Genomic DNA, 13,173 nt, shown 5'->3' on the forward strand with positions numbered 1-13,173 from the left:
ATATGAATTTTGCTGATTTATAAAAATCAGGCCCATCAAAACAGTAAAAATTGCTCACTTTAATATTTTGGTCTGTCAAGCCAGCCTACAGACCTGAGTCCAGTCTTAGCCACATGGATATGAGTGTGCCCTGTACTCCTGGTAACTCCAAAGGGTTATTTTAAAAAATGCCTTAATAATAGTAACAGCATCCTGTGTGTGTGTCTGTGTGTGAGGTAACTACTTTGAAGGAAACAGAGAATTTGAATAAAGTCTGATATGTCTATTTAAAATGAAATTGCATTGTTTTATATTGAATGTGGGTGTTTCTTAAGTTACTTTTGGTTTTAAACCAACAGTTACATAGTTTCTTTCAAAATAATCTAGTTGCTTTTATCTGATTTCATAACTATATTGTGAGCCTAAAATTATGAGGTAGAATAATTGAATCTTTCTTTTTTGCTTCCTTTTTTAGACTTCAACCAGATCACAGTTAAATCCAGCATTTGAAGATGCCTGGAGCAGCAGTGATGAGGAAGGATGAATATTGTTCTTAGTACCCTTTTGTCTCAATCGAAACTTTTAAAACTGGACTATTTTATCTTTTCAGTTGTCCAGTTCAGTTCTGTTCAGTCGGTCAGTCGTATCTGACTCTTTGCGACCCCATGGACTGCAGCACGCCAGGGCTCCGTGTCCATCACCAACTCCCGGAGTTTACTCAAAGTCATGTCCATTGAGTCAGTGATGCCATCCAACCATCTCATCCTCTGTCGTCCCCTTCTCCTCTTGCCTTCAATCTTTCCCAGCATTAGGGTCTTTTCCAATGAGTCAGCTCTTCGCATGAGCTGGCCAAAGTATTGGAGTTTCAACTTCAGCATCGATCCTTCCAATTAATATTCAGGATTGATTTCCTTTAGGATGGACTGGTTTCATCTCCTTGCAGTTCAAGGGACTCTCAAGAGTCTTCTCCAACACCACAGTTCAAAAGCATCAATTCTTCGGTGCTCAGCCTTCTTTATAGTCCAACTCTCACATCCAAACATGACTACTGGAAAAACCATAGCCTTGACTAGATGGACCTGTCTTGTCCAGTGACAGCTAAATGAGCCGTAAATTTGAGTGATTGTTTTCCCTTTTGTCTTAAAATAAGGTTAATATTTGCATGAAGTCCTAAAACAAAGTTCGGTATAGTTTACTTAATGAGAACATTTTTCCTTAACCCCAGTTGCTATGGCTTGCTGCAGCCGCTATAGTACAAGGAGACAGGTTGTGGTATCCTCTTTGTGGGACCTGAGCAGATTGTCTGAACGATAAGATGCAGTCTTAGAGGATGAGCAAGCAGAGGTTATCAGCACTGACTTTCTCCTGCTGGTTGTACAGTCACTTTGTTCATTTTCACCTTCAGGGGTGATTTTACTGAGGATTATATCAAAAATTATAGTTGAAAAGTTAGAATCAAAATTAGTTTATTTTTATTAATATGTTCAGTTTTTGCAGTGCTTTCATTTATTTAACCATTTTCTAGCTTTATGTTAAATATTTTTTAATTCATTGCCTTCCACAATTGAAAAAATGCATTATAGGTAACTTAGGAAAAATCCTACATTTCCTTTATTTTAATGCATCAGATGGCAGCTTGAACTACTTTTCTATGAATCTGGTTACTGTGTGACCAAGTCCTACTGCATTCATCAAAGCAGAAAATATCCTGTCAGGTAATTGGGTTTAAACATGAAATGTCATAAAATTTCTCTTTTTTTGTTGGGGTATAGCCGATTAACATTGTCAAATGTCAGAAAATTTCTATTTTATTTTCTGCTCTTGTATCATAACCCACAAGTGATTATCATGAGCCTAGTCTTATATTCCCTTTCTTTCTGATTCTTATCAATAGGAGACTAGTTAATGAGGTTTTTGTGAGCTTGACCGACTATACGGTTGAGTTTTTCAATGTGTAACTGTTAGGCCTCATATCAGACCTTTCTGGCCAAATGTTTTCCTTACGTTTACTTTATAGTTGCATCCTTTTAAAGCCCTGACCATTTTACTCTCACTTTTTCTCCTCTTAGTGGGGATTCTTATAACCTTTGAGAATGCTGTTGAAATTGGAATTTTTTTTTTTTTAATTTTAAGAAAGAAGAAGTCTTTCTACAAACTGCAAATACTGTATAGATAACTGGCTACATTTTTAAAAGATCCATCTGCTGGGGATGAGGAATGTTAGCCCTCCTAGTGCCGTGGACAAGTCTAATCCACTGACCGGGCAGTGCTGACAAGCATTGAGGCCATACTAGTACCTAGTGTCTGTGACGTTATATGTTCCTATAGGCGTCCATTAACCATTTCCCTTTCCCCCTCTGAGCTTTTCTGAGTCAAATTTCAGCCTGTTCCTCAAAGTAGTAAGAGATGACTCCACCTGAACACTTGCTTAGGTGTTGTAGGCCATTTGTGGGTTTGATATGAGGGCCTTCTCAGGAGATCATGGCTTCCTACAAACACTATTGTTCAGGTCACAATCTTCTCTGCCATGCCTGCTTGCTGCTGTCACAAGCAACTCATTCCCCAACCTAGTAGGGTGTATGAGGTCCCTTGCCCAGAGACCTGTGTCTCAATGTTTAATGAAAAGGAGGAGAAAAGGAAAGGAGCCCCCGGTTCCAGCATGCCCCCCCAAAAAACCCTGAGGAGTTGATCCAATTAATGTTAAAAATGCAAAGCACTTGATCCATGTACATGGGCTCTCCTAAGAGCTGCTACTTAGCAATATGCAAGGAGTCTCAGACGCAAATGTAAAAGATAAGCTGATGCCACCGTTGCTTTTCTAGATATAGACACTAGCCCCGCTAAAGTTGATTAGGACACCCTAGAGAAGGGGCACTGATCACAGAGAGGCTGCTAGGGACCAACAGGCGCTTATCAGGTAAACACCGAGAAGAAAACAATGGAAAAGTTTTAGTCAGCTAGAGAGGTAAGTCTTTCTGTAAGTTTTTTAAAAAAAGGTGGCATTGTGAGAAAGGGACTGATTATTCCTTGGACAGGGGCAATCCCAGGGATAGGTTAACGAGAAGCACCTGACCCCTTCAGCCTCCCTCTTTTCCTCTTAACAGCCAGAAAAAGTAAAGACTGTACCTTCAGGGTACAAAAATCTAAAACAGGAAGAGAACAGAAAAACTGACTGTCACTTTAGGTGGCTACAGCCCAGGGGAGAAAAAAGAGGGAACTTTAAATCTTAGGTATAAGCAAGCGCCAGTTTAGCAAACAATGCTAACTCTAGATTACTGATTTAAAAGCAAAAACAGATAAAAGGTAATTGAATAATATATACATAAATATTAAAACAAAGCTTTTAATTTGATCCAGTTGGAAATCCAAAATTTATATACTAAATGAATATACTAAAGAGTTTGTATAACAAAAAGTTAAAATGGTAACTTATGTTGGATTACTACAGCATTAACAACATCCCACCCATTGGGGGCCCCCATACTCAATATCCAGTATTATTTCTTTTAAATTTTATTGAAGTATAGTTGATTTACGATGTTGTCTTAATTCCTGCTGTAACAGCAAAGTGATTCAGTTATATCCATATAAATATTCTTTTTCATATTCTTTCCATTATGGTTTATCACAGGATATTGAGTATAGTTCCCTGTATACTACAGTAGGACCTGTATTTTATCCATCCTGTATATAAGAGTTTGTATCTGCTACTCCCAGACTTCTCCTCTCCCTCCTCTACCCACCTCCCCTTTGGCAACCACTTGTCTGTACTCTGTGCCTGTGAGTCTGGTTCTATTTTGTCCCTTCGTATGCTCAGTTGTGTCTGACTGCTTGCAACCCCTTGGACTACAGCCCGCCAGGCTCCTCTGTCCTTGAAATTTTCCAGGCGAGAATACTTGAGTTGGTTGCCATTTCTTTCTCCAGGGGCTCTTCCCAAGCCAGGGATCAAACCTGCATCTCTTACAGCTCCTGCATTGGCAGGTGGCTTCTTTACCACTGCACTACCTGGGAAGCTTATTTTAGATTCCACATACGAGTGGTGTCATATATTTCCTATCTCTTTCTGACTTTGCTTACTGTGATAATCTCTAGGTCCATCCATATTGCTGCAAATGGCATCTCATTCTTTTGAATAGCTGAGTAATATTCCATTGTGTGTGTGTGTATGGCATATCTTCTTTATCCATTCATTTGTTGATAGACTTTTAGGCTGTTTCTGTGTCTTGACTATTGTAAATAGTGCTGCTATGAACATAGAGGTACATGTATCCTTTCGAAATATAGTTTTGTCTGGGTATATGCCCAGGAGTGGAATTGCATATGGCAGTAGAGTTGCCTTTTTTAGTTTGTTGAGGAAACTCCATACTGTTTTCCATAATGACTGCACCAGTTTACATTCTTACCAGCAGTGTAGGAGGGTTCCCTTTTCTCCACAACCTCTCCAGCATTTATTTGAAGACTTTTTAATGATGGTCATTCTGAACAGTGTGAGGTGGTACTTCGTTGTAGTTTTGAATATTTAATATTATTGAAATTCCTGATTCTATTCCGTCAACAACTGGTAAATATCTTGCCCCTGAAAATGTGGCTAACATGTTTTGTTCAATGCCTATTTCACCATCCTCTAACTGCTCTTTGCCTTCACTTCAAACAGACACAATAAACCTTTTCCAGACTGTCCATCCTCAGCAGCTTTGCCGTCACACAGTCTTGGCAGACAGGATCTCAACTGCATCCACCTTCTTCCAGGAGCAGAGGTGTGGGTTTACATTAATTGCATCCTCCTCCAAGGATATTCCTTTGATATACATTTAAGGGATACAGGTCTAACATCTTTAATACTTTTGGGGTTCTGATGGCAAAAAATATTCTTTCTTTACAAATTTTAATACTTCCAAATTAAAGTCAACAGGTAACGCCTGTTAGTGCCCTGAAGGACTCTTTCACCAGGGAAATTTTGGTAACCTCTTGTCATACCTCTCGGAATCGCTAGACCACTTAGGATGGATATGTTACCCAAGGGCTTCTGAGGCAAGAAACTGCCCCTCTTAGCTCCATACTGTGCTTCTTTAGAAAAACAACAAATGAAGTACATGCTGAGCTCTTTGGAAAATAGAAGCTCTGAACCTATGATTTTCCATACCAACTGCTTGTTAAACATTGGTCATAGAAATAATACACCAGAAACGTGGCATAGCTACTAAGGCCTCTTAGTCAGGCCTCATAGAGCCTCATAGAGCATGGAGCCAAACCTGAGCTCTCTGGTGTATTCCACCTGCAGAAGGAGGTGGTGTCTGCTGTCATCAATCCCTTGCTAAATGCCATGGTGCTGGAGAATATCACCCCTCCCCCAGTCCACTTGGCTGCTCAGAATCCACTAGGTACTAACTGAATGAGCAGCAGTGGATGTTTATAGACTATGCAAGTGGCCCTGGCAACCATCACACATGATGGAGCTCAATGGAATGTTGCTGCTTTCCATCTCTTAGCCAGGATGTCCCTAATGAATGACGGAACCCAAGAAACAACACACTCAGCCAAACTGCTGGCCAACAAGTAGCCCCATTTCACATTTATTATGAACTGTTGGGTCATTGCCTAAAACTGTCCCCTTAAGGGAGAAAAAGCTAACAAAACTTGGGAGTGTCTAGCCTCACAGATACCCAAAATATAAATCACAACCACACATCTCCATATAATATTTATTGAGGCCATAATACACAATATAATGTACTCCAAACTATCAGAGTTATAGATATAAGTGATAATAACCAAGATACACATTTTACTTCTCTATAAAATACATGGTGCTAATCTCTTGAAAAAAGTATTCAATAGAACTTTCACGTCCCTCAAAGGTACCAAATAGCCAGTTTAATTAAGAGATGTAATGGTCTCACATGGCTCCTTTTCAAGTTCCAATCAGGTAAATGGACCCCTAAATGGGTCTGTATCTTGCTCTAGGCCTTCACTCAAGGCTATACACCTCACATCAACTTTTAAAAATTTCCCAACCCCCTTATATTTAAAGGGGATGTGCATTGCCTTCATGTATACAAAGACTCATTTTATATGAGGCCCTTTTTATAGTGTCTTCCCATATCTTTATAAATTTTTTATCATTCCCTCATCCCAGAAGGGCTGGAAGCCATATCAAGGGGCCCATTAGCCAGACTGTCCATACACCAGACAGCTGTTCATCTGATAGGGAACCTATTAGAGCCTAAACTTCCACCAAAAACAAAAGCCCTGTCAGTGCAGCTGCATGTGTTTTCTGCTGACGTGTCTTATTGCTACTAGTCTATGTGCTTTCATTCATTTACGTCTAAAGGCCCAAATCCTCTAAATAAGCCATAGTTTCAACCAAACATGGCAAATGTGAGTCTCACATTCCCTCAAGTGGATACCCTCTTGGAAAGGATACCCTAATCCCACCTCCAAGAGGACATCTCCTAAACTGAGACCTCGCCCATTGGAGATGACTTCATCCTGACACTAAAACCTCAGCTCCATCAACATACATGGGGTTGCACAAATTGGACACAAGAGATTCTTACTAGGGATCCCATTACATCTCTTGAGTTTACTGTCTGCTTAGCCTGTGATCCTACTTGTTCTCTGCCAAAAGGTACACCCCCCACTCCTGTGCCTAGAGAAGAATCTGGTAGATGTCATTGCTATCAGTGTTTTAAATATTAGTGGAGACTGTTGCTTTCCCTGAAAGCATTTGCCTCATATTAGTCAAATCCTTTAACACTCTGGGGAGAGGACCACCGAGTTCCCAAGGCCTTTTCTTGCTCTCAGCTCGTGTGTCTCATCATGCTCACCACAACCACTCTTTCTCCTTGGTTATGCACAATCCCACTAATCTTACATATACTTTACTAATGTGTTAAGTCATATTGCCCAACAGAATAACTGCTGGACCTGTCAACTTGAGAGATGTACATATCATATGTACTTATTATATATATATACAAATAGATATTATCATACATTTAGCACACTTTCCAACTCCACTTAGATACTGTTGAAAAAAAAAATCTTCAACTGCAGCATTCTTTCTCTTCAGTCTATACTAAAAAGCCCCATTTCAAATAGATAAAATCCTTTAAAGAAAGCCCTGAAGACAAACCCTTAAACTGTACCAGTTGTATTAACAGATAAAATTAGCTTCAAAGTGAGGACTCTCCCATATAAAGCCTACTGTTGATGAGACACAAGAAAACAAAAACCTGTAGCTCTATTATTTAAAGTCTCAATGAGACAATAATAGAAAAAGCTTGTCTCAACAAGCTAATCTCAGTTATCCTTTAAAGAAAAGTCACTATCTCATAGATTAGATATTAAACCAAATGACTGCATAGTTCTAACTCAATAGTTCATCACTGTTCAGTCATATCCTAATACCTGGTTGTTTCTATAAAAGTGATTAGCTATGGAAGATTAGAAAAGGGAAAGATTTCTGTAAGTTATAATTTTTATAAATGTATTGATAAATTTTCTTTCAATGTAATTTTTTCTCTATATTCACATCTATTTACTGAGCCTGTATTTTAAAACTCTTGAATATCATTAGGACAGTAAACTTAAAATCATTCAAATCATGCCAGAAATGAAATTGGCGCAAAGCCTGGCATGCTTGAGATTTTTCCTTTCAAAAAGTATAGCAGGGAAAGCTAATTGCAAAATAGACAATAATCACTTTGTATAATGAAGAAGGGTCTAGACATCTGAAAGATAAATCTATTGCTAGGATAGAGTTTCTTCTTCTGTTTTAGCTCTGCAAAAAATATTACATTTAAGGGACAAACAGTTCAGTAATGAATATGGGTTTTATTTGCAAAAAATATATATGGTCTTGTGCTGCCTAGATTGCTGTATTAAACCCTGGTGCCAAAAATTCATAGCAAGTCATTTCTGGGAAGGCAAGCTTGTCTGTCTTAGAATATCAGCAACATCCTCAAATACAGGAGGTATGGTTCTTTGCTGCCATCTAGTTCCTTCCTTTCTGCTTTTTAAAAACTGGACAATTAGAAAATAGAAAAAAAAAAAAAAACACTAAGGGAAATAATAAAAAACAACTGCCCTGTGACCTCTGTAATTCTGTGTGTGTGGAGTCTACAAATGCCCTGTATGCTCCTGACAAATCAGTCTTGTTTATCTTTTAAGAGAGTACTCATAAACTTTGTGCTACTGGGTTAATACAGCTGTCCCAGTCTGTGCTCTCCCTAAACTTGGAACTAAATAAATGTCACAAGCTTAATGTGGTTTGTTATTTTATCACCAAAAACACCAGTCAGTGTTTAAATACCGAATTCCTCAAGCTCCTCGTGTTTTCTTATGCCTTGACCGTGTGTTAGCAGTTACTGCATAGGACCTGTAGCCTTGGGCCTGGCCAGTAACTTAGTTTCCTAGGCATCGGTGGTCACCTGTTAAAGGCGGCAGATGTCTGAGTGTGGCACAGACTGATCGGCACAAGCCGCTTCTCTCTTGTTTATCTCATTCTTAGAGCAGGAGTTAGCGACAGCACCGCTGCCACCCTTTTGTTCAGACACCAGCGGGAGCAAGAAAGCTGATCCTTCCCCAGTGGCTCACGCCCACTCTCCAGCTTCTCTTCACCTGCGTAGTCGCATCATCCACTGTCACGTAAATCTGCATCATCTACACCTGTACTGTTAATGTGCGAAAATGAAGAAATAGATCTTTGAGAATTGAGTTATTAACTATTTTTCTTGTACTGTTTTAATGTCTTTTATATATATTATGTGTGGAAAAAATGTGACTTTTAGTAAATATGGTGGGAAAAAATGTATTAAAAGTAATTCGGTAATATTCTGAACATTAAAGAATGGTAAGTTTATTTTAAAATTGTACTGCTTTCATAAAGAAATAATGAACAATAGACTGCGAATCAGAAGACCTGAGTCTTTGTCTTAGTTTTACTACTAAGTAAACATGTGAAATTTGAATACTATTTTTTTTTTTACTGGTTTTTTAATTTTTTCATTAGTTAACAAAAAGGAAGGGACAGAAAACTGGAGTGGAAAATTGTTAAATTCATTCCTGATCCAGAATCACACATTGTAATATTTAGGAAGCATTTTAAAATTATATTCGTGAATCCCCCAGTGGTCCAGTGGTTATGACTCTGCACTTCCACTGCTCAGGGCCCAAGTTCAAAACCCGGTTGGTAAACTTAAGATCCCACAAGCTGTGTGGCCAATATATGTGTGAATGGGTGTGTGTGTGTGTGTGTTACTTTGGGAATTCCCTGGTGGTGCAGTGGCTAGGATTTCAATCCCTGGTCCAGGAACTAAGATTCTGCAGGCTTCACGACACAGCAAAGCAATTTTTAAATAGTATTCACTGTGTGAAATACATTAACAGAGGTTTATATCCAAGATTAATTGAAGTTCATTAAAGGCAAAAGTAGAGTGTCTTTCTAAAAGGCTCATGAATAATCGTACACTAAATACCCAAATTTTAATGGCATGAACATGGTATTTTTCCCTAAAGTAAAACTTGTAAAGTTCCCATCGAAATTATTATGCAACCACCATTTGATTTAGCAAGTTAGCCTCCCTGTATTAGTTTCATTTGTGGAAAGGGAATAAAATAAACCATAAAAAGTTGTAAGGATAAATGAAATACAAAGTTCTTACATGTAATAATTGTTCACCTAATAGAACTCTTGCTACTTAAAATCTCATGATTATTGGGCTCTGAGCTCTTGTCAAATTCTCTTCAACATTACCTCCTCAGTAGATGATCTGCTTATTTATTTTATCATTCTCTCCTAGAATGTATATTCTGTGAGGGCAGGGTTTTTATCTGTTTTAGTTATTGCCGCATCCTCAGTACTTAGAACATTGCTTGGCAAATAGAAGATGCCATATGTCTGTATTAATATTATATATATATATATATTATATACATTATAATTATATATATATATATAATTTATTAGTGAACACAAGGCAGGAGGAAAAGGGGATGACAGGATGAGATGGTTGGATGGCATCACCGACTCGATGGACATGAGTTTGAGCAAGCTCCAGGAGTTGGTGATGGACAGGGAGGCCTGGCGTGTTACAGTCCATGGGGTCACAGAGTCAGACACGACCGAGTGATTGAACTGAACTGAACTGAACCATTACCAATCACTTAAGTGCAAAACAAAAATTCCACTTGTAATTTGCAAATAATAAAATGCTTAACTGATTATGCTATTTTTACTGTGCAAGAAATTTTGTATTATTAAATATTAGTTAACAACTTGGGTGTTACATTAATCTTGTAGTCTTTCTTCTCACGCAATGGCAAAGGGTCCTATTGGCCTGTACACCTATTGTAGATCCTCCATGAATTCTTTAGAGGGCTGCTGTTACCCTGGAGATTTGCTGTGTGAAGCTCAATAGCTAAACAAAATTAGAGGATCTTTATGAAACCTTGAATTCAGACTTCTTTATGTGTTCTTCTCCAATTCTAGCCCATTCCCACCTGGTAATATGGTTAGACTGAATTTCTCCATTGCTTTTAGCTCTAAAGTTATGGGCTTTCTACTCTTGTGTACCCCCATTATGGAAAAATGACAAATATATTTGAAAATTTCACCTACTAAGGTCATTGATTAGCTTTGTAACCAGAAGGAATGCAAGAAAGGCAAGATGAGGGCTCACAAACTCAAAAACTTGCAAAAGCCAGGAGAACATGGTAAATGAGGAATCAAATATGAGAATTATATTGCTTATTTTTATTGCACTTTGCTATAAGCATGTAACATAAATATATGAAATTAAAGATTAAGTATTCTATAAATCCAAATACTAAAAAAGTATTTTATGTGTTTCTTCTATAGTTCATTATTTTTTTATCCTGAACCAAAGAAATGTGGCTTTTTTCTTCATCATCTGTGAGCAATACTAATTTCATTAAAATTAATATGTTTTTCACAGATAAGGTTTTCCAAAACATAGATTCCTTACTCTTTTTTTTTTTTCTTTTTCATATTTAAAATATCTGAGTTGTTCATAGAATTCAGTTCCTGGTTAGTTTTTTTTTTTTTTGACTTATAAAAATATGGAACGCTTCACGAATTTGCGTGTCATCCTTGCGCAGGGGCCATGCTAATCTTCTCTGTATCGTTCCAATTTTAGTATATGTGCTGCCGAAGCGAGCACTCCTGGTTAGTTTTATAACTACACTTTAGTGTGTGTGTGTGTGTGTGTGTGTGTGTTCAGTCTTTCAGTCATGTCCAGCTCTGAAACCCTATGGACTGTAGCCCGCCTGTCTCCTCTGACCATGGAATTCTCCAGGGAAGAATACTGGAGCAGGTTACCATTTCCTTCTTCAGTGGATCTTCCTGACCCAGGGATCAAACCCTTGTCTCTTGCATCTCCTGCATTGGCAAGCAGGTTCTTTACCACTGTGCCACCTGGGAAGCCCCACACTTTAGTATACTTTTTTTTAGCTCTTTATTCACATTATCAGTATTATAGATGAGAAAAGGCAAACTTATTTGTTTTTATAAATTTCAAAATCATTTAACTTAGAATTCAGCTCTTAGATCCACAAGGGGTAATTATCACTTAATTTCTAGAAAATGATTTCTGCATCTGAAAGTAGGCCATGTTTTTTCTGGTTTAGTGAGTTTCCCAAAGGCACAGTTTTATTAGAAATTAGATGAATAAAAGAAATGATTTGTTTGTGTAACTGATTGTAAACACACTTGCAGAGAAATAGTGTCTATGTCAGCTAAAGACATAGACAATCTTTGAAGAAATCTTCACTAATGAGTTCAGCTGACACTTTCTTTAGATAACACAAACCAATTTTTAGAAACATCCAAAACAAAACTCTTCATTCTCATACCACACTTACTTTACATACAATTCACCAAGTAAAGAAAGCACTGGTGTGTCTTCTATGGTTTAAACCTTGCTAGTACATTCATCTCATAGTACTCATTGCTACATTCATTTTATGTCTCTTTTTCCTAAATTAAATTTGATTCCTATTTAGTTATAAAATAAGCACATGTTGTATGACTTGCGCAAACTGCCCGCATGGACCTCAGTTTTGAAAAACAAATCCAGTAGTAGCTCTGACTTGCTAAAACCTGTGGCCCTGTTTACTCACTTTACTCAATACATAAAAATAATGTCTTCATATACATATCACTGGCACAACGTTCAAAAGCTACTCAACACATAAAAATAATGTCTTCATATACATATCACTGGCACAACGTTCAAAAGCTATTCAAACACTTAAAGTCTTCCAGACACCACAGATGACTATAGCTACTTGGGTGGTATTTATATCTTTTATATCTATACTTTCATTGGCTGGAAGGGGAAAAAACTATAAATGATTTAACCTTTTCACACTACTTTGTACTATAAATCCCTTCACCCCTAAGAAATGCTAACAAATATTTAATGAGATTAAATTTATATTTGAAATGTTAGTTTCTGTTCAGTACACAATTTCTGTTGCAATCAACCTTTTCATCAACCCATCACTGGCAAAATGTTTTAATGCCAAGAATTTTTTTTTAACTTGATACATTTTACACTATTATCACTGCTGTAATTCCAGTCCTTGTTTTCAGTCCATTTAGTTATTCACTAAGTTAAGTTTGTCATTAACATGTCTTTGCTTTTCTGGGCATATTTCTTGCTGTGGGTAGTTTCATAATAGCTTCCAAAGTCATTGTATATTTAATACTTAAAAGTAATTTAGTCACTAAGTCATAATTTAGTCCGACTCTTGTGACCCCATGGACTATAGCCTGCCAGGCTTCTCTGTCCTTGGGATTCTCCAGGCAAGAATACTGGAGTGGGTTGTCATTTCCTTCTCCAGGGAATCTTCCTGACCCAGGAATTGAACCTGGGTTCCCAGCACTGCAGGCAGATTCTTTACTGACTGAGCTACAAGTTGGTGTGCAGAATTAATCATATAGAAATAATCTCTAATTCCACATGGCATATGCTCTTCAACTTCCTTTGAAACACATGACTATGTCAGTTCAACTTTCCATTTTTAACGGAGAGAAAAAAGTATAATATGATAAATGTCAACTCCTGGTCAATATCACAGAGATATTACATGGTGGTGGGATTTGTAATAAACCTGAAAACACCTGCTTGATGGCAGGTGCTATGAATTAGGAATAGATGTGCCTGAAAG

At 37.7% G+C, this 13,173-nt stretch overlaps 1 protein-coding gene and 1 non-coding gene across 4 annotated transcripts in view; one reads left to right on the forward strand and one right to left on the reverse strand.

The window, feature by feature from the left end:
* Positions 1 to 8,245, forward strand: part of ERCC8 (ERCC excision repair 8, CSA ubiquitin ligase complex subunit) — a 57,029-nt gene extending 48,784 nt beyond the window's left edge. For all 3 annotated transcript variants that reach the window (XM_061129742.1, XM_061129744.1, XM_061129743.1), the window contains one exon: positions 455 to 8,245. In XM_061129742.1, coding sequence (XP_060985725.1) covers positions 455 to 523 — 69 coding nt within the window. In that variant the 3' untranslated portion in view covers positions 524 to 8,245. The remainder of the gene's footprint in view (positions 1 to 454) is intronic.
* A 2,810-nt stretch (positions 8,246 to 11,055) lies between these two features.
* On the reverse strand, positions 11,056 to 11,162 carry LOC133046905 (U6 spliceosomal RNA). The gene has a single exon (XR_009690600.1). It is a non-coding gene; the product is annotated as a U6 spliceosomal RNA (small nuclear RNA).
* Positions 11,163 to 13,173: the final 2,011 nt, after the last annotated feature.

The sequence above is a fragment of the Dama dama genome, chromosome 25 (assembly GCF_033118175.1).
Source record: "Dama dama isolate Ldn47 chromosome 25, ASM3311817v1, whole genome shotgun sequence".
Lineage (NCBI taxonomy): Eukaryota > Metazoa > Chordata > Mammalia > Artiodactyla > Cervidae > Dama > Dama dama.